The 26,551-nt window shown below is 49.1% G+C and overlaps 1 protein-coding gene across 1 annotated transcript in view; it reads right to left on the bottom strand.

The window, feature by feature from the left end:
* The window catches only part of LOC144932964 (voltage-dependent P/Q-type calcium channel subunit alpha-1A-like), a 58,730-nt gene that overhangs the window by 2,472 nt on the left and 29,707 nt on the right, over nucleotides 1-26,551 (bottom strand). The window contains exon 2 of the mRNA XM_078857366.1: nucleotides 5,091-5,501. Coding sequence (XP_078713492.1) covers nucleotides 5,091-5,166 — 76 coding nt within the window. The 5' untranslated portion in view covers nucleotides 5,167-5,501. The remainder of the gene's footprint in view (nucleotides 1-5,090; nucleotides 5,502-26,551) is intronic.

The following is a 26,551-nucleotide window of genomic DNA, read 5'->3' as shown; positions in this document are numbered from 1 at the left end:
TGAGTGCCGCACAGCAAGCAAGACCTGAATTTTAAATCCCAAATCGAGGCTGTCTCTGTGTTGAGCTTTTGCATGTTCTTCCCTTGTCCTGCAAGGGTTTCTTCCGGGTTGTACGGTTTTTCCCCCATAGATTAAACCAAGCAACGTAACTGGTCTTGGCCAAACAACCCAATGCTGAAGAAATCCTGAAATAACTCAATTTGGATTACACACAGCAGCAGCATCGCCCAAGCAACTGCAAAAACCTGGAAAAACCCTCCTGAGAAAGAGTCTTGAGACTCAGCGAGGCTTTGCTGGGTAAACAAGCGTCGCAATAATAACAATACAATTATAATGAAATGTTAATGAGTGCAGTAATAAATACCGACGAGTCACACGTGAGTGAGGCTGCCTGGGTCCTCGATTTAACCTTCAGTGGCCCTCATCTCCATTGGTGGCTCGTCTTAAATTCCACAATCCTATGTCAGGGTCAAGCTTGTCCATAGAACAACCATTGTGGACTTCCTCCAAAGGGGGGTAATCATTTGATCAACCCTGGGGGGACTACTACGGACTGAACCAACAAGTTGTTTCAATTAAGCCGCGATGCACGTTAGCCAGCAAGCATGTTAGCTTGTCAAATAAATGCACTAAATGTTTTTTTTTTACGAAACCTCTTTGTGACGCAGCCTTCTAGGAGGGCATCTTATGAGCAGCATCGGTTCAATTGACAGTGAGTTACTCATCAGCAGTCAACCTTGCTTGAAGCAATGCTGGTGAGTTGCCTGATGTTGATTGGCAGAGCTTGCTTGCATTTGAACAAATTATGCTAATGAGATGCATTCCCAGAAGGCCGTGTGGCCATTGGGTTGTGCAAAACAAACCTCATTCTAGTTTTATGTCGAGCGACAAACCTGGGAACAGAGTTTTTTTTCACGAACACTCTTCACGATGACCCTTAAACTATCGTTGCATTTGAAAACTGGCAATGATGGGAGTGACTGCTGCCCTTTTGACCTCCTATGACCTTAGGCGGTGGCCACATCCCCTGAAATTGTGGCCAGCTGCACCCACACGGGATTGTACCAAGGCGATCAACACAAATGGGCCCTCGTGAAACACACGGAGCCTAAACATTATTCACGGGACAGAGCTTCTATAGCCAATGGCTCATTGATGGAATTAGCCTGGTCAATAGCTCTGCTCTCAGATCACCCTTAAACGAGGATAAATCACCCTGAGGTGGCAGGTAAACTACTATATTACGCGCAAGTAGATTGGGAATTGTTTTCCTTCTGCCACGGTAGAAAAGCGACGTGTGCAGCGGTCTCTTCAGTTGCTCTCCCCCTCTTCACCGCTCCGTCTAATGGCAGGTCCCAGGCTCATATTTCCTTCATTCAACCGGATCTTGAGTTTTCCTCTTCATTTCACAGCTGCCTTAGCTCAGCTCATTGCGCAAGCAATTTCCTTTTATTTCTGCCTCTGGCCTTTCGCTCAACCTACTTCCTCCTGCCGGAGCATTCTTCGGCTAAACCTCCCCCTCACATTGTCCAATTGTTTTCTAAATTATATCTCTTCCCCCCCGAGCCGCTCCATTAGATCCCTGAAGAAGCTCCGATTGTGTGCAGCGACACGTCAGACTCCGTGCCGCACATCGTTGTTTTTCTGACAACTCATTTCTTAAGGGCCGCTTTTTTGTGTTTAGCTTGTTGTCCTTCTCCCGCGCCTCCGATTACCACGGTTGGCTACGTACGGTGCGAAAGAAGTTCAACATGCATGCATACGTATCGGTTATTTTCACAAACGACCTGGCTATCACTAACGATACCTCAACGAAGTGGCTTATCATCATCGTGTGGAAATGCACAGCAGCCAAATACTCTAAAGGCGCGACGCTGATTCTAAATGTTGAGGGGAAACAACCGGAAGGCCCCCGAAGAAAAATTCACGCGACCACGGCGTGAGAGAATCACGCAAACTCCAAATACACAGCAGCAGCAGGCATCAGGGTCGGCATCGAACCCACGACCTCCTGCATGCCAGGCGAGGGAGTTAATATCTCATAGCCACTATGATGATGATGAGAGAGAGAGACACGCAAACTCCAAATATACAGCAGCAGGCGTCAGGGTCGGCATCGAATCCACGACCTCCTGCATGCTAGGCGAGGTAGTTAACATCTCCTAGCCACCATGATGATAATGATGAGAGAGAAACACGCAAACTCCAAATATACAGCAGCAGACGTCAGGGTCGGGATCTAACCCACGACCTCCTGTATACCAGGCGAGGTAGTTAACATCTCCTAGCCACCATGATGATAATGATGAGAGAGAAACACGCAAACTCCAAATATACAGCAGCAGACGTCAGGGTCGGGATCTAACCCACGACCTCCTGTATACCAGGCGAGGTAGTTAACATCTCCTAGCCACCGTGATGATAATGATGAGAGAGAAACACGCAAACTCCAAATATACAGCAGCAGACGTCAGGGTCGGCATCGAACCCACGACCTCCTGCATGCCAGGCGAGGTAGTTAACATCTCCTAGCCACCGTGATGATAATGATGAGAGAGAAACACGCAAACTCCAAATATACAGCAGCAGGCCTCAGGGTTGGCATCGAACCCACGACCTCCTGCGTACTAGGCGAGGGAGTTAACATCTCATAGCCACCGCGGCGCCACCTCAGAGTGTGTGGCAGGAGCAGCCGCAGCCGCACTCGGCCACTGGAGGTGGCCTGGGGGGGGGGCAGGGGAGGGAGGTGGGGGGGTTTCTAACCCACGTGGGCAGCGGTCGCTCCCCCAGGCCCATTGGTCGGCTTCCTTCAAGTGAAGCGGCAGGTTTTTTTTTTATATAAATCTCCAGTAACGGATCTAAATTTACCCCACGGCGACCGTGGGTCGATGTCGTTATGGTAACGAAGTGAAACGGCACCGGAGGGAACCCTGAGGCACCCGCCGGGCGCCGTGGCCGGAGTCGCAGCCACGGCAGACACCGCCACAGCAGGTCGCTGCGTCGAGTGGGCCAGCAACAAGCAGCACTGCCAAAGTTGTTGCTCCCGTTGCGGTGGCTAGGAGATGTCGACTCCCTCGCCTGGTACGCAGGAGGCCCGTGGGTTCGATCCAGACCCTGACGCCTGCTGTATATTTGGAGTCTGCGTGTCTATCTCCCCATGGTCGTGTAGATTTTTCCAGGGAATCCTCCGGGTTTTCCCTCCACATTTACAATCATCATCATGCGTTTAAAAGTATTTGGCTGCAACACATTGTCACATGATAAGCCAATCGCTTGGGCTGTCCATTTGTGATGGACAAGTTGCTTCTGAAAAAAAGAGCGGTGAAGCTCGGTGGTGAAAAAAATGAAAAACAGTTTATAGTTTCATTCCTCTAACTTCTCCAGTTTCTACATTTGGGCTGCATGGGCATGGACAATTACAGACCTGTGCGACCATCAACTAAGCCAAGCTTCTGTTTGATGTTAACATATCAGGGAGGTATCCCAAGCGGTTGACACTCGGGCAACTGCCGTGTGGGTAGATGGGTAAGAGTGGAAAGGCCGGAGATGGGATGGCTACGGTTGGAGAAGCGTCTTCCCGGTGACACCGCTCCTCATCCATGATTGTTTGGATGTTCGGTCAAAAAATCTCGACCGCCGTATTCACGACCTCACGGTCAGTGCCGGATTAAGCTAGTGCGGGGCCTGTAGCATATGTTAAAAAGGGGCCCTAAATAAAATAAAAACACGTAAATATTAAAACACAATTGTTTTCCTTGCATAGTAAAGTAATTGTATTTTTTCATTCGCTATACAGCCAGATAATGCCATAAATCCCTAACCTTAAACACCCGGTTGTTCATAAAAGTTGAAGGCAGTATAGTACTATAGTAATAAAGCAAGTGCAGAATCACTGAACCGGAATTGAAAGCTTGAAAGCGTTTAGCGCGGCGCCCTTGAAAGTGCGGGGCCCGTAGCATACGTAGCTACATTTGCTACGAGGATAATTCGGCACTGCTCACGATAAACGTGCTTAATGTGAAACGGCGAAATCACGCTCGCGCTTTTTAACTCGCGTTCCACATTTCATTTGACGTTTTGTATTCCCCCGAGGCGTATTACTCGCACACGTAACACACCCACCCACGCAAGCGGGATCACACCAGCGGCTCTCTCGACACACACGGCCGGGGACACACACGTGGCTCATACACCACTCAACACCAAACCTTCACACACACAACCACAGCATCACCTCCAGAGACAAATACCCCCCCCCCACCCCCATGTCACCTGAAGAGGCTGTTTGGGCAAGTGCTGTCAGCGTGCAGCTACGAGAGCTGGCACAGCACACGAGGGGGTGGATGGCTAGCACCACGCCTGGCCACCTTTGTTTACACACCACACCAGGTACTAATATAAGGCTGAGTCGACCTAGTGGAGGCTCAGGACCGGTTCAAATATTAGTCAATGATGTTGACCATGAGCGGGAATAAAAGTTGGCAGAGCAGACGCTGCGCTGCCGCTCCACAGAAACGAATCCACAGACAAAGATCTCCCGTGTAGCCTTCACAGACTTTTGGGGCAAGTGCTGTTCGCGAGCACCTACCAAGGCCGACACAGTGCACGAGGGGGTGTGTGGCTAGCACCACGCCCGGCCGCCTTTGTCTCCCTCGTGGTGATATTTGTACACACTGCACCAGGTACTCATTTGAGGCTGAGTCAACCTTGGGGAGGCCCATGACAGATTCCGATAATCGTCACTGGTGTCGACCGTGAGCGGGAATCGAACTCGGGTGACGAGGTCTGTCGCACGGCGTACTGACCACTACACTACTATTCCCGCTCCGCACACACGCGCACAAGACGGTCACCGCATCGCGCGGCGCTTTCAGATGCGCTTCTGCGGCCGTCTGGAACGCTCTTCCTTTCCGATATTAGGAAGCCACCGGAGCTGTGCACTTTTAAATAATCATCGAGATTGACAAACTAATTTTTATAGAGCTGCTTTTTGTTTAGTTTGTTGTCCTTACCCAGCACCTCCGAATAGCACGGTTGGCTACGTACGATGCAAAATGGAGTCCAACATACAAACGTACCTGCACACTTACCTCCACCGTGAGCTCCCTGTCCACCATGGGGCCCGTTGCTCCCTCGCACGGAGAACTCGTCCCCGAACTTCGCCATGAACACGGCCGGCTCTGTGTGCACTGAGTAAACCCCCAGGCTACCCCGACTAGCCTAACATGTAAACATAGGCGGTTGGCACCAAATTAGAAAGGTAACAAAATAAAGCTATAAAAATGTTAAATAAAAAAGAATAATCCTACGCGCAAAATGGAAACTGCGCTGTGGTTATATGACGGTGGATTTAACTTATACCTGCGAAACAAAATGGGGAATTAAATTGTAAAAATTTCTACGCTGCTACTTAAATTCCGATTTACTTTTAAAAAGTTCGTTAAAATATTTCACGTGCGGGGCGTCCTCCTTGCAGCTTGTGATGTGCTGGCGACCATCACCTGAAACGTAAAGTCAGAGCAGAGGGTCAGTCACAAGCACAGTGTCAGTCACAAGCACAGTGTCACTCACAAGCACAGTGTCACTCACAAGTACAGCCACGCACATTCAACAGAAGCCCTCCTCATGGCGTCACACCGTTTCCATGAAGACAGTCTGCTGTCTTATTATCAGTTCGACTGTTGCCCAGCAAAGCCCGAGTCTCAAGGCAGACAGTCTCCGACTTACGAACGCCCTCATTGATTTTTTGTTTTGCCCTCCGACTTGCGAACGCGAATTCGCACTTGCGAACCGAACCACGTAACTGTTTTGATCCGAAGATTGATCCTCCGCGAGATGTTTCGGGGCCCAGCACCCTGCTAGGAGTGAGTATTTTGCGCCCGTGGTGCGTGCGTAAGCGTGCGTATCCCGTGCATGTGCGTGGGAAGCGGTAGTGAAATGGTTAGTGCGCTGTGCTATGAACCCGGCGACCCGTGTTCAATTCACACCCACACGGCCAACACCGGTGACGATTATCCGAAGGGGTCCTGGGCCTCAGTCTGAAATGAGTACCTGGTGCGCTGTTTAAATATCGCCACTGGGGAGACAAAAGCGGCCGGGCGTGGTGCTGGCCACCCACTCTCTCATGTGCTCGGCCGGCCTTAATAGGTGCTCGCTAACAGCACTTGCCCCAACAGTCTGTGAAGATGACAGTCTGTTTGAGGCAAGTGTGTACATACGCACATGCCCCGTGTGTTCGTGCAATTGTGGGCACTGATTGCGCGCCCCTTTCAACAAGTAAGCCAGCATCAGGACTCAAGGTAAGTGAACATTTTTTTATCTTTCCATTCACTTTATTTCATGTTTTATTTACTATACAGTATTTATCATAGTATTACAAGCAAATGTACAATATTTCCTCTCGTGAGTTTAACAATGCTTCCCTTTTTAGTTGAACCGTAACACATTTCATAACACTGACCGGCATTGGGTATTTAAACACAGCGCTACATTGTTGTGTTCTAACTTACGAACCGTTCCGACTTACAAACGGGTCTCAAGAACGGAACCCGTTCGTAAGTCGGGTTACCGCCCGAACTCTTTCTCAGGAGGTCCCTGCCAAGTGCTCACAGAAGGGGGCGACGTTGCTGCTGCTGCTGCGTGTGTGAAATTCCAATTGAGTAATTTACAGTGGGATTTTCCAGCATTGGGATGTTTGGCCAATATCAGCGGCATTGTGTGGTGTGATTCTTGAGGTATGAGAGGGAAACAGAGAAACTGGAGCAAACGCATGCAGAACAGGGGGAGAACATACAAACTGCACACACTCACATTCACTCACTCACACAGTCTGCACACACTCATTCGCACTCTGCAGAAGAGAAAGCATACCAACCCCACACACTTACATTCGCTCGTTCACTCAACAACAGCAACAACAACCACCGTTGGCTAGGTGTAGTTAACGCACACTCACACTGAAGTAAAGATAACCTAGAAACTCCACGCAGAAACACGCCAGAGTTGGGAATGTAACCCAGGAACGTACTGCTGTGAGGCACGAGTGTTACCCCTGCACTGTAGATTACAGGAGAGAATGGATCGAGCTATGGTCGAGCATTGATCGAGCTTGATGTTCAAGGTCAAGACTTACAAGTAATTACAAATCTTCAGATCTCGACTAAAAACGCCTCTGTTTAAATTGACTTTCTCTCTTTTGTTATTTTCAAACATCTTTCTCACTTCTTATTTCCTCGGTTGATGTTCAACTATTTCTGCCTTTCCACGCACAGCGCCCTGAGAACGACTGTGGGACTTCTCGACTTACGAACAAATCAACTTAGGAACTTTCGGAGATACGAACAAACCTGGTCCATATGTCCAGTTGCCTGTTCAGACAGAGAGTCGTAAGTTCAACCGCCGCACAATAGATGGCGGTGCTGGCATCTACACCTGCAGAACGTGAAGAAGCAGTGGCATCTAGATTATACAACTTTTAAAGCCATTCCCCGTATTTAGTGTACATGCTGTACAACGTGTTTGTAATCGACAGGAGTAAAGTTGGACTTACGAACAAATCGACTTACGGATACAGACCTCTGGCACCGAACTCATTCGTAAGTGGAGGAGTCCCTGCATTGCCTCTGACAATTCCCGTTACAGGATTCCTTATATGGGCAAGAAGCACACCCCCCAAAAACAACGTTTTTGGGCAAAGCCACGCCCGAGCCCTCCTTGCGTGGCCCTTGCCAATTAACGTCGTTGTCTCTCACTCGTTACGCAGTGCGCGAGCGACCGTCGTCACCTTGCGAAGGTGAACGACGACTCGCGTGCAACATTATACGTGGAAACGTAAACCGTGTAGACCGTGTGATTACGTTTATAAAGGGCGGTGAGACTGTTGTTTGCTTTTACTCGCGTTTTTCCGGCACCTCGTTTGCTTTGACAGCCGGCACCGGTGGAGGAGAGGACACGGAGAGGATTTTTTTGAGCGAGTGGCTATCCTTCGCTCGATGTCTCCAATTCTCGAGCCTCTCTATGTGTGTGTGCTATGAAGAAGGACCATTGTCCCAAACGTCACCTGTTTAATACACTGCTATATTGTGTTCTTCCCCCTCTAAGGCCACAGTGTTGTTGAAGACCGTGTTGAGTGTTGTTATTTGAGCTCGTGCCAAGGCAGCAGTACCACCACCAAATATTTGATTTGTTCATCGGGGATCAGTTCTTTGTCACACGGCGCGAGCGATCGCTGTCACCCGCTTTCTCATTTTACCTAAACACACAAAAACAGCTCCTGCTCTCAAATGTAAACTATAAAATAAATGACCGGGTAAGGCCCACTAAGCTATGTATAGCGCTTTTTCAGAAGCGACCTGGATATCACAAACGATAGCTCAACGAAGTGGCTTATCGCGTGGAAATTGAAAGCAGCAAAATACTTCAAACGCACGATGTTGATTCTAAATGTGGAGGGAAGACCCGGAGGACCCGGAGAAAAATCCACGCGACCACGGGGAGAGAAAGAGAGAGAGGCAAACTCCACATATACAGGAGGCATCGGGGTCGGGAACTACCCCACGACCTCCTGCATACCAGGCGAGGGAGTTCACATCTACTATGTGAATAGACCATCGTGACATACCATATCTCTGGTACAGTATTATTGTCGATTTAAAGTTTTCGTGACTTGCAGGGATTCATAGTCTTGGTTCTTTCGGTAAAGTCACGTAGAAGGGAAATACAGGTGAAGAACAGAGCTGTCGGAAAGACAGCGTCCTAATGAAACACTGCTGTCTTTCCGACAGCTCTGTTCTTCACCTGAGGACGGCTGCTTGTGTTGTGGCCGAAACGTCGTGAGAATTTAATTATATTATGTTTTACTTTTATTTCCCTTCTACGTGACTTTACTGAAAGAACCAATAATATAGTATTATTGTCATTTGTTTGTTTTCAAGAAAAGCATCGATGAGTTTGTAAACTCCTCCCCAGGAGGGTGTCTGCACTGCGCTGCATTCTGGGGGATCCTGGGCTGGGCCCTGGCACCACCAAATGTCCCTTTGGCCCCCCGACTCTTCCTTCGTGGTAAATGTCACCGCCACGGTGCCCCCCCCCCACACAACGGCTCGACTGGCCCCCCACCCCCCCCCCCCCCATTTGGCTGCTCTAAATGTCCACGTCATGAGTCACTTCGTGTGAGCTACAGTAGTATCCTTTGTGATTGCCAGGTCGCTTCTGAAAAAGCGCTGTGTATCTCAGTGGGGCCTTATCTGGTAAAATAAATTAAACATTTTAAGACGGGACCTGGGTTCGATTGTATATCAACGTGGGTGATTTACTGCGTGGAGTCTATATCTAAGTATGTTGAACTTCTTTCGCACTGTACGTAGCCAACCGCGCTAATAGGAGGTCTGTACGTTCTCCCGCTGTTCGGCACGGGGTTTCCTCCGGGTTCTCTCCGCAGAATAAAACAACAACAACACACAATGGGACTGGCATCGTCCAAACATCCCAATATTGAAAATGCACCGGCAAATGACTCGAAGTGGGACCTCACAGCAGCAGCAGCAACATCGCCACCCGACTGTGAAAACCTTGGCAGGAGCCTCCTGAAAAAGAGTCTTGAGACTCGGTAAAGCTTTCTTTCCTTGGTAAACAAGAATGATTAAAAAAAAACTGTTTGATTTACATTCGTTCATGTGCTTGATGCTAAATGGGGAAATGTTTAATCAGCTGAATGCTTTGCAAGTATTACTCAGGCTATGGAAGCTCAAAACTAAACTATTTTTTTTATTAAACCAGGTGAGGACCAATGAGCTATATAGCTTTATCAGAAGCGACCTGGCCACAAATGATAGCTCAGCGAAGTGGCTTATCATGTGGAAATTTATAGCAGCGAAATAATCTAAATAATCGAAACGCACGTTTCTAAATGTGGGGGGGGGGGGGGGTAACCCGGAGGGCCTGCAGAAAAATCCACATGACAACGGGGGGGGGGGGGGGGAGAGAGACACGCAAACTCCAAATATACAGCAGAAATCGTCAGGGTCAGGATCGAACGCACGACCTCCTGCGTACCAGGCAAGGGAGTTAACATCTCCTAGCCACCGCGGCGCTCCACGTGACTAAGCAGCACTGCCAACGCCTTCTGCAGGAGCCTTCTGCAGGAGCAGCTCAGAGGTCAAGTTGGGAGGCCAGAGCTGGACACTCAGTGGCCCAAGGCGTGACCACAAATGGATATCGCTCGGAGAACTTTTCACAAGCGCTCACTCACCACACTCTCAGCCCTATTCAACACGCTAATGGCTGCTGCACTGTAGCAATATAAATTGCTGTGACTGTACCGGCGCTTTTCCCGGAAATACTGCAATGACAAAATGACTACATTTTTTTAACGTGCGATTCACAGCGATGAAAAGGAAAAAAAATATGTTGATTCATGGCTGCATTTTCGCTGCAGGCATTTCACTTTTTAAAATCGTAAATTGCAATATCAGCAGGCACAGCACAAATCATGGATCAGGCAATTTAATTAGAAAAACAACGTCTGGACGAAGGGTTCCATCGAAAACACTCGGGGAGTCGTCCCCGTCAAATTGGCTGTGCCCGCCAAACCGAGCCAGCAGCTAATTCTCTCCTGACCAACAAAAACACAAATCAGCCGCCACAAGACCACAGAGGTGCCTCTCCCCACCCGCCGCGTAGCCTTTGACAGAATGTTGGGGCCAGAATGTTGGGGCAAGTGCTGTTAGCGAGCGGCAGCACCTGTGAAGGCGGCATGGCACACGAGGGGGGTGGGTGGCCAGCACCACGTGCAACCGTCTTTGTCTCTCCAGCACTGATGTTTGCTACACACCACACCAGGTACTCATTTAAGGACGAGTCGACCTAGGGGAATCCCAGAACCGGTTCGGATATTCGCTGTCACTGTTCTTCGCCGTGGGTGGGAATTGAACTCGGGTCACCGGGTTCGTAGCGCAGCGCACACATTCATTCGATTGAAAACGAATTTCTTAGAAAACGCATTTCTTGAGAAATTAATTTCTTGAGAAATTCGTTTTCTGTGTTTAGTTTGTTGTCCTTCCCCCGCACCTCCGATTAGCACGGTTGGCTACGTACGGTGTAAAAGTTCAACGTGCACACAAACCTACGACCTTTGGGTAAGTGGTTTAGGGTGGCAGAGTGTTATCATCACAAGCTTCGGGGAATATGGTGCAACTTATAATATTACGCGAAAGCCGACAATGCCACATCCTTTGCTGTTTGTATTTGGTAAGGACTCTGCAAGATTAAATCTGCAGCACAATAATGCCGGCATGAACACTTTGCCCAGGACTACATGTGCAGGCTGGAATAATGCCGGATTACTAACAAGATTACCCGCTGATTTAGCACCAAATCTGACACCGCATTAAGACAACCCCACGTGGGAGACAGAAATTTAGGATTTACTCAGGACGGAAGTATGTGTGTGTGTGTTGAACTTCTGTCGCACCGTACGTAGCCAAACGTGCTAATCGGAGGTGCGGGGGAAGGACAACAAACTAAACATGAGAAGCAGTTCGAAAGAAATTTGTTTTTAATTTAGATTTGAAAGTGCACAGCTTCAGTGGCTTCCTAATACCGGAAGGAAGAGCTTTCCAGACGGCCGCAGAAGCGCATCTGAAAGCGCGCGATGCAGTGACCGCCGTAACAACGGACAAACTCAATTCACGACACACCGTAGGCAGGAGCGGGCCTCCCCTCCACGCACTCTCCTCCCTCTCATCTCACTCCGCTCCCCTACATGCACTCTCCTCCCTCTCCCCTCTCATCTCACTCTACTCCCCCCCCATGCACTCCCCTACCTCTTCCCTCTCATCTCACTCTGCACCTCTCCACGCACTCTCCTCCCTCTCCCCTCTCATCTCACTCTGCTTCCCTCCACGCACTCTCCGACCTCTCCCCTCTCATCTCACTCTACTCCCCTCCACGCACTCTCCTACCTCTCTCCTCTCATCTCACTCTACTCCCCCCCTCCACGCACTCTCCTACCTTTCCCCTCTCATCTCACTCTACTCCCCTCCACGCACTCTCCACCGAGGCTTTCTATGGACGCTTCTAAGTCAATCTTCATTGGGTGGGCAGTCACCCATCCTCCTCGCTGTCCCCAGGCATCCGTGCTTTGAAGCCCCTGCCCATCAGTATAACACGCAGGAGGCTTTCGCGACCAATATCATCCATAATAAAGATTTGTTGGGTTAAATCGCGTAAATATAAACGTGTCGTTAAACCCGCCACCACCCGACACAGCCAACTAGTAAGGTTTGTCCCGTAAACAAAACGTGCCAATTCGTTACTAGTACGGCACGCCACAGATCATGCCCGTGCTCAGGTCCACGCTGAAGCCGATTTTCCCCTCCGTTCATGCCGACTGCTTCTCTCGACAAAACAAACACGGCCACCGCTTCGGGACGACGTCTTGAGACGAAGTCGTGTTTTATACGCCGCTATAATAATAATAATTCACATCTATTTCTCAGGCGCCTTCCACTTATGTCTCAAGGCGTTATACGTGAATCCAAGTGACATTGCACGCAACTGCCACGGTACAGCTCACGTGCCTGCGGTCTGCCCTCTCCGCTCTCGCGCCCCGAGAGCCTCTCAGCGGCCCTCGCCTCCTCGCCATTCCAAGTCACTCGCGCTTCCTGCTTGCCCACAATTCCTCCGTTGGCCTTTTTTTTTCAAAATCTCTTTTCAAAACGTTATCGCCATTGTCACGTCCCGAGACAAAGCGGTCCATTCGCATCTCTCGCAGAGCAGCACGTCCCTTTTGTGTTCGAGAGAACAGCTCCACTGAAGCAGATAAGGCAGAGCTACCTCTTAGATCCTGGCCAGTGACATCTGGGTCCACACAGGCCAGGGCAGAGACACCGTGCCACCCAATGTGGATCCGCGAATAATGTCCATCGCATGGCAGACTGATATTTTAATTGTCAGAACTGGAATTTTTTTGGCCAAAATAAGTTTGCTGAGCCAGAATTAAGGCGAGGGTTGTTCTTGAGTGACGTGGGCCAATACCACCAAGAGGACCCAGTTTGAATCATAGCAGCAGCTCAGCAATTCCAGCTCCTTGGGCCATATTCTGAGCCACCCGGCCACCTCCCACTCGCTAACAGGTTTTTTTTTAACTCTTTCTGCACTTTCCTCACTTCTGAACCACATCGCGCTCTCAATATTCAGTCGCCTGCTTAGTTGACGGTGAAAAAAAAAAAAGAGCGGGCACGCGTGTGTACGATGACACCCTTATAATATCTCTGCAGTGGCGAGGATTCATGGGCCACTTTGCACTCAATACGACGCTGTGCAGGGCCACAATGACCAGGCCCAGTACCGTGGAGCGCAGTGCGTGAGGTACGAGTGGAAGCGTGGCAAACCGCGAGGCAAACCGGAGCTTTCCCCTCACTCCACGTTCTCCTCTCCACAACAAAAAGGGCAGAAGCAATGGAGGGGAGCACCTCCCCTTCATGGGCTTGTGGGGGGGTGGGGGGGTGGGGGGGTGGGGGGGGGTTGGGAGCGGTGGCGCGGCGGTTTGCTACGAACCTGACGCCCCGAGTTCGATTCCCACTTCCGGCCGCTTACACCAGTGACGATTATCTGAACCGGTCCTGGGTCTCCCTTAGGTCGACTCACCCTCAAATTAGTACCCGGTGCGATGTGTTCAGAACGTTCGTTTTTGCTGATGTTGCTAACGGGTTTGTCCATGAAGCCATCCGCTAGTCCAGATATAAAAACATAGACATAACTTAAACCGAGAGGATGGATTCAAATTGAGCAAGCATTGGAAGGATGTAATTAACCAAGTTAAACTTTAGCTGCCGTGCAGTTTACTGCTAGACAGCCAGTTGAGATTTATTTTCATAATCATATTCCCAGTCTGTTACCCCCAGCTTCACACACTACCATCACTATTAGCTCACGTTTTTCATCTTACCCCCCCCCCCCCGCCCGGCAGCATAACAAAAGGCTGCTTAATCTTCGCTTTCTTATTTACTTCCGCCCCCTGCATCACAAAGCTTCAGTTTGAACTCCATGTGTTGCCTCCCAGAGTCCGTTGCTTTCACAACGTTGCCTCCCAGTCCACAGCCCGCCCACACACTCACCATGCCCCCCCCTCCCTCCATCCCCCGCGACTATATAATTCCTCATCACTGCCATCTCTCAGACACACTTAAGCGGTTGTGCTTTCGCTACGTTGTCCCCACCTGAAGAAAGACACTTGTGTTTCGCCAGAAACGTCGTGATTTATTTTAGTTGTTTTCATACATTTTGTTAGATTTTTTACCTACGTGACTTTACCGAAAAAAACCCCAAAGAGTATGAACCACAGCAATGATTACGTTTGGTTTTCTATTTTTCTAGTTTTGCGTCGAACTGGGACGCATTTATAAAATAGACAAGGCCCTTGCCTCGAAATATCTGGCGGCTCACCGGCATTGGTTGAAGCGAGCCTGACAGCTGATGAGACGTTGAAAGTCGAAATTGGTCCAGAGCTTTGCCTTCGTTGAACCAATGCTGCTACATATATGTTTTCGTAAAGGCCGTGTGACCGATGCGACATATTTTTTTACGCGGAAGGACAGATATGGGAAGGAGGCATATTATCGGCTCCTCGGTTAATTCATGACTGCATATCTGTGACCCCATCTCCCGCCAGAGCGCCACGGCATGCACTGGATTTACGGGAGAGCGCAAAACTGCAGAGATCTTCTAGTTTAGGACGGCGTGATTTCCGGCGAATCATAAAAATAAAAATTCCCAAGAGACTCCTTGGCATCTACGCCGAATGGCGCAGACGTGGATAAGGGCGGTGCGGCTCGTGACTGCCGATCATCGATTCTACAATCGGGTCGTTTCGGCATCGTTAGCAAATGTTCGGGCGACGTCACGTGGACGAGAGAACAAACAGTGACGGGACTCTTGGCACCGCTGCGCTCTGTTCAGGCTGGAGTCTCAGTGCTTGTCGGGGAAATCTTATCGGTCTCAATTGAATTACATCGCACCCAAGCGTTTTCGGCGAGCTTCGGACAATCGGGCCGTTGCTCCGTTGGAAACGCGCACACGGGATTGTCGCGTGCTTGCAAGCGGTTAACTCGCGCGCGGGATTGTTGCGGCTAACGGAGACGTGGGGATCTCTCGGTCTCTCAAGCGCCCCCCCCCCCCCCGTGTCCTTCAGGAAGGTTGGCGAAGCCGTTGCGCCGACGCCGTTGACGCGCACCCCGACGTGGCCGCACGCACGATGGAGCAGCCTCCATCTCCCTCACGGCTCGAGCCGGGCAAAGAAAACCAAGCCAAGACCACGGGGGCCACTGAAGCACAGAGGGGGACCCTCATGCGAGTCCTTCACCCCGGTTCTTAACAACTGCTTCTTGTTGTTGTCGTTGTTGTGTTTCGTCTGTTGCCCTTTGCCCGCACCTCCGATTAGCACGGTGCGAAAGAAGTTCAACATACTGTAATCCGAGCCACGGGTCTCTGCTACACTGAGCCTCTTTGCACTGTAGAAAAAGACAAAAGATCCCCCGTGTAGCCTTAACAGACTGTTGGGGCAAGTGTTGTTAGCGAGCACTTATGAATTCCGGCACGACACAGGAGGGGGTGTGTAGCAACTACGCCCGACTGCCTTTGTCTCCCCAGTGGCGATGGTTTTACACACCGCACCAGGTAATCATTTAAGGCTGAGTCGACCCAGGCGAGGCCTGGGAATCAGTTCAGCTTTTTAAATGAGTCCGAACTGTTAAAGTGTCCTGGCTTGTTTGGGAAGTTGGGACTGTGCTCTGACACGTGCAGTAGGAATAGTAGCAGGCCTCGTGGACTCAATTCCTTGTTGTGATAACTATTGTTCTTGTGTTTTGGTGCCATTTCTAAATTTGTTTATTCATGTTGGATTTTGCTTGGACATGGGGTTTTCATTTGCTTGGCAGAGGCTGTATATGGGATTTGGTCCTGATAACAGGTCCCTGCGGGGTGGGCTGGTAGGAACGAATAACCAAATAATATAAACATGTATTATTACACTTGTTTAGCCAGGAAAGCCTCACTGAGTGTAAAGGTTTTTGTAGGGTCCTGCCAAGTGTTTGCAGTAGGGGGCGATGTTGCTACACCTAATCGGACGATACGAAGGGAGAGTTTGAGGCCTAGTTCTAGGCTTTAGGCCTAGCTGTAGGCTTTAGGCCGCTGTGAGTAAATTTTTAATTTAAATGTTTTAATTATTAATGTAAAAGCTTTAAATGTAAATGTTTTTATTAAAAAAAAACATCAGGGAATGTAACATTGTTAAACATTAACTCCCTTTCACACACGCGGGGGTACGATACGAAGGGAGAGTTTGAGGCCTAGTTCTAGGCTTTAGGCCTAGCTGTAGGCTTTAGGCCGCTGTGAGTAAATTTTTAATTTAAATGTTTTAATTAAAAGCTATCTCAGGGAATTATAAGGGAATGTTACACTTGTTTAGCCAGGAAAGCGTCACTGAGTCTAAAGGTTTTTGTAGGGTCCTGCCAAGTGTTTGCATTAGGGGGCGATGTTGCTACACGGACGGACGGACGGATGGACGGACGATATAATCTATTGTAGGCTGGTTCACTTCGTTCCTACCAGTATTACCTACAATTATCACCCAGAAATCTCTGTCCGTCCCGCGCGTGACGTCACTCCACATGAAGCCCAGCCCCCTCTCATTAATATTCATGAGTGGATGGATTTTTACACGAACGCAGAGGAAGGTCGAGCTGAATTAAATAATTCATTACGCAAAGTCGCTTCAAGACGTTTCTTTGCAGAAAGTGACGGTAAAAAATAAATATACGCAACACAGTGCTACATCCGTGCGTGACGTCACTGCAAAAGAGGCCCCCCCCCCCCTTCATTAATATTCATGCCCGCGTGGAGATTTACACTAACGCACAAGAAGGTCGTGCACTCCACATGCCGCACCCCTCACCTCATTGATAATCATGAGTGGGTGACGTCACTCCACTGCCGCACCCCTCCACAACAACCATGAGGGGGTGACGTCACTCACATGCCGCACCCCTCCCCAATAACCATTAGCGGGTGACATCCCTCCACATGGGGCAACCCCCCCCCCCCCCCTCATTAATAATTATGAGCTGAACAATTTTTCTCTTGAATATTTCAGATTTACTGCAATATACACCCGTCCTTGGATGGGCAAAAAAGCTAGCACAATTAATACGCAGTGTTATGGGATGCTATTAGCATGAATGACGCTCTATAAAATGAGTAGTATTATTATTAAACGCGAATGTGAGAACGGCCCGATGTGGTCATCACACCAACACCACGGCTGTAGGCGACGCCTCTGGTGCTATTTAAGAACCAAAGATGCCAAAGCCTCACCCAACCTTGGCACCAACGAGGCACGATCCACAGATACATGAGAGCAATAGACACGGCGCCAAGGGAAGCCTCTGACTTTTGAGTCCAGAGTGGCGGTGGGTTTTTATTGGCCTGATATAATACAAAAGAGCAATTGGCAAGGAAATTGCACATTTGCTTATGGATTACGAATGGGGGCCTCTGTGTAGATGGCGGACGGAGACGGAGTGACGGAAACAGGACGCAGCACGAGAAAGGCACACAGAGGCACGGGGCAAGAAGTGTCACTGAGGCACAGAGGAAATTGTGGGGCCTCTAAAGAAGTGGGAGGGGCTGTGGCATTGGGAAAAGGGAGAGAGCTTCGTCCGTTTACAAACGCATGTTGCCACAAATGAAGCACAACACCTCGCTGATCTCGTCAAGGAACATAAACCATCGTCCACGCGAACTCCGGTCATCCTCGCAGCAGCTTTTGACTTGTCATCGAACAAAAACGGTCACTGCATCACGCGCTATGGGGCCGTCCATAAATGACGTCACGCGATTTTGGACGTTTTTTGACCCCCCCCCCCCCTTCGTCACATGGTGTCACAAAAAGTCAGACCTTCCCCCTCAAATATGACGTCACAAAGCTCTGCCCCCCCCCCAAATAAAACATGCTTCAAATCGCTTTAAACTATTGTCATTGTAGTGCGTATTTAATGTGGCGCTACACTCTGATGTTGTAGGAGAAAACATTTATTAAACAGTCTATTTAATAAGTCTTTTTAAAAAGTAGAACGTGTGGTCTATATTTATTTAAAGTTGCGCATTTTGATGTGACGTCACATTTCTCAACCTCCTCCCCCGCGTCACACATCGTCACAAATGTCTGACCCCCCCCCCCCCCTAGGTGCGTGACGTCATTTATGGACGGCCCCTACCAGATGCGCTTCTTTGGCCGTCTGGAACGATATTCCGATATTAGGAAGTCACTGGAGCTATGCACTTTTAAATAATCGATATTAAAGTCATTTCCTTAAAACTGCTTTTTGTATTTAGTTTGTTGTCCTTCCCCCGCATCTACAATTAGCACGTTTGGCTACGTGCGGTGTAAAATGAGTTAAACATACATAAACTAGTTTTTATTTACCAGGTAAGGCCCACTGAGCTTCTACGTAGCTGTTTTTCAGAAGCGACCTGGCATATCACAAATGATAGCTCAACGAAGTGGCTTAGGGGCCATCCATTTAGTACGCACGCAAAAATCTGTCAAAACTTGACCCCCCCCCCCTCTCTGTACGCACGTGGACTTTTTACCCCCCCCCCCCACCCCCCCGAATCCTATATAACGGTCAATATTTAATCCACGCAGAAGCGATCAAGGATTAATAATATTAACGTGTTTAAGAAAACAGATAGTCCACCGCCGAACTATCTAACTTATCTGAAGGCCAATGTAGACACATTATTATCGAGGCTTCACCCCCCCTCCCCCGTTTCCTATGCGTACATTGTCAGTTGCCCCCCCCCCCCCCCATACGCAAGCGTCGAAACGATGACCTCCTCGATACCAGGCGAGGTAGTTAACGACGCATCGCCACAGCTTTTCAACAGTGTCGGTGCAATTTAATTTCTCGTTGCGTTTGCTGCACATTCGTGCGCGACTGCTGTACGCCAAGCTGTCCATTCTTTGTTAATGGTGATGGCCGAGTCACCAAGCACCGTGTATCCATCCAAGTTGGTGGATCTCAAAGGGCTGTGCGATCTCCCGGAACGCCGTGAACAATAATGACCTGCAATTAACCACATAAAGACCTTGCGTTGTTATTTTATAAATGCGGGAAGCTACTTTACGTAATTATATTCCGTTTTCTGTACGACACGTTTTCTGTAGCTGTCCTGTCACAATGTACGGCGCATGTAGCAGACGTGCAATTACAGAGTATGAAAGAACAACTTTCCATCGATTGTGAAGTCTTGATTTAAAGCTTTCGTGACTGCAGGGATTCATATTCTTGGTTCTTTCGGTAAAGTCACGTAGAAGGGAAATAATAAAATAATAAATATAAAACAATAAAATCCTCACGACGTTTCGACTGCAACACAAGCAATCACCATCAGGTGTGAAACCCACGGCAAGAAAACTTGAAAAAAGTGGCGTTTTGTTCTTAACGTCAGCACCACAGACAGCGATTTGGCAGTTGGTCAGATGGAAACAAGTTGTCCTTTAAAAGCCCATAATGGTATATATCCTTTAAAATAAACTAGGTCGAGTAACCGAGTGCCTTGTTTTTTTTGCATTCCTTAACAAAGGGGGTAAGAAAAAGAAATCCTAATGCAAAAATAAACAAAAAATGTCAAGAGAACCGCTGGGACGCTATTGCGTTTTATTCACACCCAGTGCATCACGAGGTGCATGAGCCACGCTTGGCCTAACTCAGGCCCAACCACGTGGGCGATGAACTAGGCAAGAGCGCAGGCCCGACCACGTGCACGGCCAGCTAGGCCCGACCAACTCGACATTAACTCGGCCCGCAACAGCCATCCACGCAATTGCCATTCACGTTATGAACTTATACACTATGAGATCTCTTTTACCAGTGGCAAAATATAATGGTAGGTTTTTACCCTTTTAACTGGTACAAAACTGACACCTTTATTCAAGGCATCATGTTTGCAATGACCACAACACAAGTAGTCAATAAAGCAAACAAAAAGAAGCAACTCTGATAAGGATAATAATATGCACTGTCCTTGAAGTTGATTAGCCCACACCCGAGACGGCTTTCTTTAGAGCCTAGTCCCCATTGGTGTAGGGCCAATGGGGACTAGGCTCTGGTGTCATCTGGCCCTACACCAATGGGGACTAGGCTCTAAAGAAAGCCGTCTCGGGTGTGGGCTAATCAACTTCAAGGACAGTGCATATTATTATCCTTATCAGAGTTGCTTCTTTTTGTTTGCTTTATTGACTACTTGTGTTGTGGTCATTGCAAACATGATGCCTTGAATAAAGGTGTCAGTTTTGTACCAGTTAAAAGGGTAAAAACCTACCGTTATGAACTTATACAACCAACGAAAGGTTTGCGTGTCTATATACGTGTGTATCGAAGTCATCGAACCTATTGTGATGCAAACCTGACTAGGGGACATGGCGCTCACCTCCCTCCCCGCTCACTCACAAAGGACCACGCCCCTCTGTGCCGTGATTTTGACACCGATCTCCATACCATCAGACAATTATTCGGGTCATTCGGGCCTTAGCAAATGTTTTGGTAAACAACTACCATTTTTACCTTCAACAACTCTAGATTTATTGCTCAAGAAGCTAGATATGTGGATCTGCGTCGCTGCGAATTAGAATTCAGATATCCGAGCTGTCCGTCTATGCGTGTGGGGAGCGGTGGTGCAGCAGTTAGCGCTACGCTGCACTATGAACCCGGTGACTCGCGGTTCGATTCCCGCTCACGGCCATCACCGTTGACGATTGTCTGAACCGGTCCTGGGCCCTCCGCTAGATCGACTCGGCCGCAAATAAGTGCCTGGTGCGGTGTGTAAACATCGCCACTGGGGGAGACAAAGGCGGTCGGGTGAGGTCCTGGTAACCTACTCGCTCGTGTGACGTGCCGGCCTTTATATGTGCTCGATAACAGCACTTGGCCAAACAGCCTGTCAAGGCTACACGGGGCATCTTTGTCTTTGTGTGTCCATCTCAGCGCTCCCCCATCTGTCTCACGCCCATCGCATCCCAGCGATCTACACGCCACTATTGTATGCCTTGGCAATGTTCTAATTTGTCCTGAGATCCACTAAATATAATTTGCGATCCATCTGTAGATTGCAATCCACGTATTTTCCACCACAGCTTTATGATGACGTCACATATATATCGTTGTCTATTCACATTTTAGTCCAAGAGTCGCCCTATATCCATGACTCAATTTGTAATTCTACTATGATCGGTCTAAAAATATTCTGCCTGGACCGACTTTATGTTACAAGACATGTATTGCTCATCGTTTTGACAGGGTAGGTTTTCCTCTCTGATTTCTATTTACTCAATCGATCTACTTGATTTAAATTAGCTTTTGTCATTTTTGTGTGACCAGGTCACTCCATTTAAGACCGAAACAGCAGGAGGATTTCTCTATAAATGATGTGGCTGTCGTCTGACCAGGCTGGTCGTAATTAGCGGCGAAACGTCAACGGTACTCAAATAGTAAATGCTGTAGGGTTTACTCTCCAACACACCGATGTGTTGAACTCGTAACGAATTGCACTTTTTGTTTACGCGACAAACCTTACTAATTGGCTGTGTTGGGTGGTGGTGGGTTTAACAACACATTTACATTTGCAATGATCTAACCCAAAAATCCTTTGTTATGGATATTGTCCATGTTAAACTGAAATGCAAATGTCCTGCTGTCTTGAGTTTTTGCTCCTGGTTACACGAAGCACCCTTGTAACCCACGTGGCCACGCACATGGATGTTGTGTGTGTCAACCTGCGAAAGGACCACCCCACCACGCTCGATCACCTCGGAAGAGCGAGCCGAAGCTGCGCCAATCTGCGGTCGTGGTCACTCGCTCGCGGTTGATGGCGATGGGGCCGTTCGCTCGGTCAGAAGAGAGCGGTCGGTGGCAGGGCCGAGCCGTAAGCGCGTTTTGCCGTTCGTTGAGAGGTTCACCGCTCGACTGCCGCGGTGTCCACGACAATTATGACTGCGCTGCGTGCGATCGCCACCGCCACGATGGCGATGCCACGCGCCGTCTGCTTCGGAGTGGACGTGAAAGATCCCGCGACGTCATTCACAAGAGCAGGCAGTCGTGCGCCAGTATCTAAGTCCAAACTTTCTAAATTCGATTTTTTTTATTACCTGCAAATTCCTCACTTGGAACCTACGTAGCAATCGTCGGCCACCGACTGCAATAACAACAAAAAACTTGGCAGGACTCTGATGGAAAAGCCGTGAGACTCTGTGAGGCTTGCATAATCAAAACAAACAATAATATAATAATCAAAATAAACTTTTGCTGATTCTGGTGTGCTGGCAAACTTTGCGACATTGGGACGACGTGGAGCGGGCTGCGCATCGTTTGTTTGCCAAGTGCCGTTTCTTTTGCGAATCGCACCCCATGTACGAGCGCACTGGTGAACCCGCGCACGTGTGTACGAGCGCACTGGTGAACCCACACGTGTGTACGCGCGCACGGGTGAACCAGCGCATACGTGCGCGCATGGCCGAAGCGCGTCCTCCTGTTGTCAGCGGCGTGCGAGCCGGCAGACCGACGTGGGAAAAAAATGCACGCGTTCGTTAAGTCGCGCCGCGGATGTCCTGACATTAAAGAGCCAACACCGAGTGGCGGAACACGCGGACGAGCTCCCGCTGTGCACCCCGCGGGGCGAGGAGGATGCACTGGCAGGCGGCCGTGTTGAGTACAAGGCCTCCCCGTACCGCCAACCAGCCGGCCTCCGTGAAGGAAGATTACAGGCACGGCCAGGAGGAGGCTTGCCATCTGAGCTGTGGCGACGCGTACCCAGCACCCCCACCCCTCCTCGCCACCCCCCGTGCGTGCTTTTGAGACAGTTGGTAGCGGTGTCATTACTCATTCACTCGTGGCTTAAAATCAATCGGCAGGCGTCGAATTGTGTAAGGACCTATCATTATTACCACTCTGCGTTATAAGAAGTCGGTTTGTTATTCAATTACACGATGAATTTTCAGCGTGCCGGGTCACGGCTCGTACGGAATGAAAGTAACCAAGGACCTTTGGTCTTGACGACGATGATGATGATGATGCGACCTCTGGTCTTGAAGAAAACCTATGATCCTAACCTGTCAACGTGATAATCATACGGTATTTTTTTAAACGTCTAAACTCCTTTTCCATTCCTGTCATTTGTCTGAGTTAGAGAAGAGGTGGAATAATCGTTTGAAGTTAATAGAATTCTGGGTTATACGGCCATTTAGAAACATGTGTTTCGAGTATTTGGCTGCTATACAGTTCAAGACGGTAAGCCACTTCGTTGCGGATATCATTAGTGGCCAGGTCGCTTCTGAAAAATAGCTACATGGCTCAGTGGGCATTACCTGGTGAAATAAAATTATTTTTAAAAAATACCATATTCTTTTGTAGAAAAAATAATAGATTTCTACCGACGTGACTTTACCGGAAGAACCAAAGAGTATGGATTCTTGCAGTCAAGAAAGCTTCAAATAAAAAAAGATCACCGTTGTTTTTATCCAAATAGGTGCATGTGCCCATAGCACGGTCACTGGAGTTCAGAGTACTCAGCCCGCGTGGCACCAGCCGACACCGACTTGTTTTTTTATACGTTGTGGTTGCTTTGTCAAAACTCGACGCGTCAAAATGTACAATTTTGCCGATGAAATTGATTCTTCAACTCATGATACATGCGTGAAATCACGCACCTAAATGTCGAGATACACTACGCTATTTCAGCGCCATCGATGGGGATGCGATCCTATCGGGGGGGCGATCGATCGCATCACTATCTCCACTGTTCCCGTCTCGTTGACATATTCAAACACGCGAACATTCACTGTGCAGAAACCAACGGCAGCTCCTGAAGGCGCGCACTGCGAACAACCTCTCGCCTTCGTTCACCGTCGCGACAGATTTGAGCAAATGGGACCGAGGTGACAGCAGCAGTGGCAGGCAACTGTGCGCCGGTTAACTGCGTATTTGAGCACTCGACGGCACAGGCTAGTCCGCCAGTGCTCACTGCTGTAAAGCCTCTCGGGGCCGCGTTTGTGGGAGTCTTCACTGTCGCAGCATGGGGCCAGGATACCACGCATTTCAAACAACGCGCGAACATGTCCGTGTCCGTTTGGTGTCCCTGCCCTCTGCTTATTCACTGTCTCGTGTGAACTGACCGCTTGTCGCTTTCGTCCATTGCATGATGTTGTAATAGAGGTCCCCCTCCCTCCCCACCTGGGTTAGATCGCGTAAATATAAATGTTTTGTCGTTAAACCCACCACCAGCACCCGGCACGGCCAATTGGATAACGTTCGTCACGTAAACAAATCGTGCCAATTGCGCTACTAGTTCAGCACACCGGTGTGTTGGAGAGTGAACCCACATTCACAACACACAAGCGGTGTGTTGGAGAGTGAACCCACATTCACAACTCACAAGCGGTGTGTTGGAGAGTGAACCCACATTCACAACTCACAAGCAGTGTGTTGGAGAGTGAACCCGCATTCACAACACACAAGCAGTGTGTTGGAGAGTGAACCCACATTCACAACACACACGCGGTGTGTTGGAGAGTGAACCCACATTCACAACTCACAAGCGGTGTGTTGGAGAGTGAACCCACATTCACAACTCACAAGCGGTGTGTTGGAGAGTGAACCCACATTCACAACACACACGCGGTGTGTTGGAGAGTGAACCCACATTCACAACTCACAAGCGGTGTGTTGGAGAGTGAACCCACATTCACAACTCACAAGCGGTGTGTTGGAGAGTGAACCCACATTCACAACACACAAGCGGTGTGTTGGAGAGTAAACCCGCATTCACAACTCACAAGCGGTGTGTTGGAGAGTGAACCCACATTCACAACTCACAAGCGGTGTGTTGGAGAGTGAACCCACATTCACAACACACAAGCAGTGTGTTGGAGAGTGAACCCACATTCACAACTCACAAGCGGTGTGTTGGAGAGTGAACCCACATTCACAACACACAAGCGGTGTGTTGGAGAGTAAACCCGCATTCACAACTCACAAGCGGTGTGTTGGAGAGTGAACCCACATTCACAACTCACAAGCGGTGTGTTGGAGAGTGAACCCGCATTGACAACACACAAGCGGTGTGTTGGAGAGTGAACCCGCATTCACAACACACAAGCGGTGTGTTGGAGAGTGAACCCACATTCACAACACACAAGCGGTGTGTTGGAGAGTGAACCCGCATTCACAACACACAAGCGGTGTGTTGGAGAGTGAACCCGCATTCACAACACACAAGCGGTGTGTTGGAGAGTGAACCCACATTCACAACACACAAGCGGTGTGTTGGAGAGTGAACCCGCATTCACAACACACAAGCGGTGTGTTGGAGAGTGAACCCGCATTCACAACACACAAGCGGTGTGTTGGAGAGTGAACCCACATTCACAACACACAAGCGGTGTGTTGGAGAGTGAACCCACATTCACAACACACAAGCGGTGTGTTGGAGAGTGAACCCACATTCACAACTCACAAGCGGTGTGTTGGAGAGTGAACCCACATTCACAACTCACAAGCAGTGTGTTGGAGAGTGAACCCGCATTCACAACACACAAGCAGTGTGTTGGAGAGTGAACCCACATTCACAACACACACGCGGTGTGTTGGAGAGTGAACCCACATTCACAACTCACAAGCGGTGTGTTGGAGAGTGAACCCACATTCACAACTCACAAGCGGTGTGTTGGAGAGTAAACCCACATTCACAACACACAAGCGGTGTGTTGGAGAGTAAACCCACATTCACAACTCACAAGCAGTGTGTTGGAGAGTGAACCCGCATTCACAACACACAAGCAGTGTGTTGGAGAGTGAACCCACATTCACAACACACACGCGGTGTGTTGGAGAGTGAACCCACATTCACAACTCACAAGCGGTGTGTTGGAGAGTGAACCCACATTCACAACTCACAAGCGGTGTGTTGGAGAGTGAACCCACATTCACAACACACAAGCAGTGTGTTGGAGAGTAAACCCACATTCACAACTCACAAGCGGTGTGTTGGAGAGTAAACCCACATTCACAACACACAAGCGGTGTGTTGGAGAGTGAACCCACATTCACAACACACAAGCAGTGTGTTGGAGAGTGAACCCACATTCACAACTCACAAGCGGTGTGTTGGAGAGTAAACCCACATTCACAACTCACAAGCAGTGTGTTGGAGAGTGAACCAACATTCACAACTCACAAGCGGTGTGTTGGAGAGTAAACCCACATTCACAACTCACAAGCAGTGTGTTGGAGAGTAAACCCACATTCACAACACACAAGCGGTGTGTTGGAGAGTGAACCCACATTCACAACACACAAGCGGTGTGTTGGAGAGTGAACCCACATTCACAACACACAAGCGGTGTGTTGGAGAGTGAACCCGCATTCACAACACACAAGCGGTGTGTTGGAGAGTGAACCCACATTCACAACACACAAGCGGTGTGTTGGAGAGTGAACCC

The sequence above is a fragment of the Lampetra fluviatilis genome, chromosome 6 (assembly GCF_964198595.1).
Source record: "Lampetra fluviatilis chromosome 6, kcLamFluv1.1, whole genome shotgun sequence".
Lineage (NCBI taxonomy): Eukaryota > Metazoa > Chordata > Hyperoartia > Petromyzontiformes > Petromyzontidae > Lampetra > Lampetra fluviatilis.
This window is presented reverse-complemented; position numbering and strand designations above follow the sequence as displayed.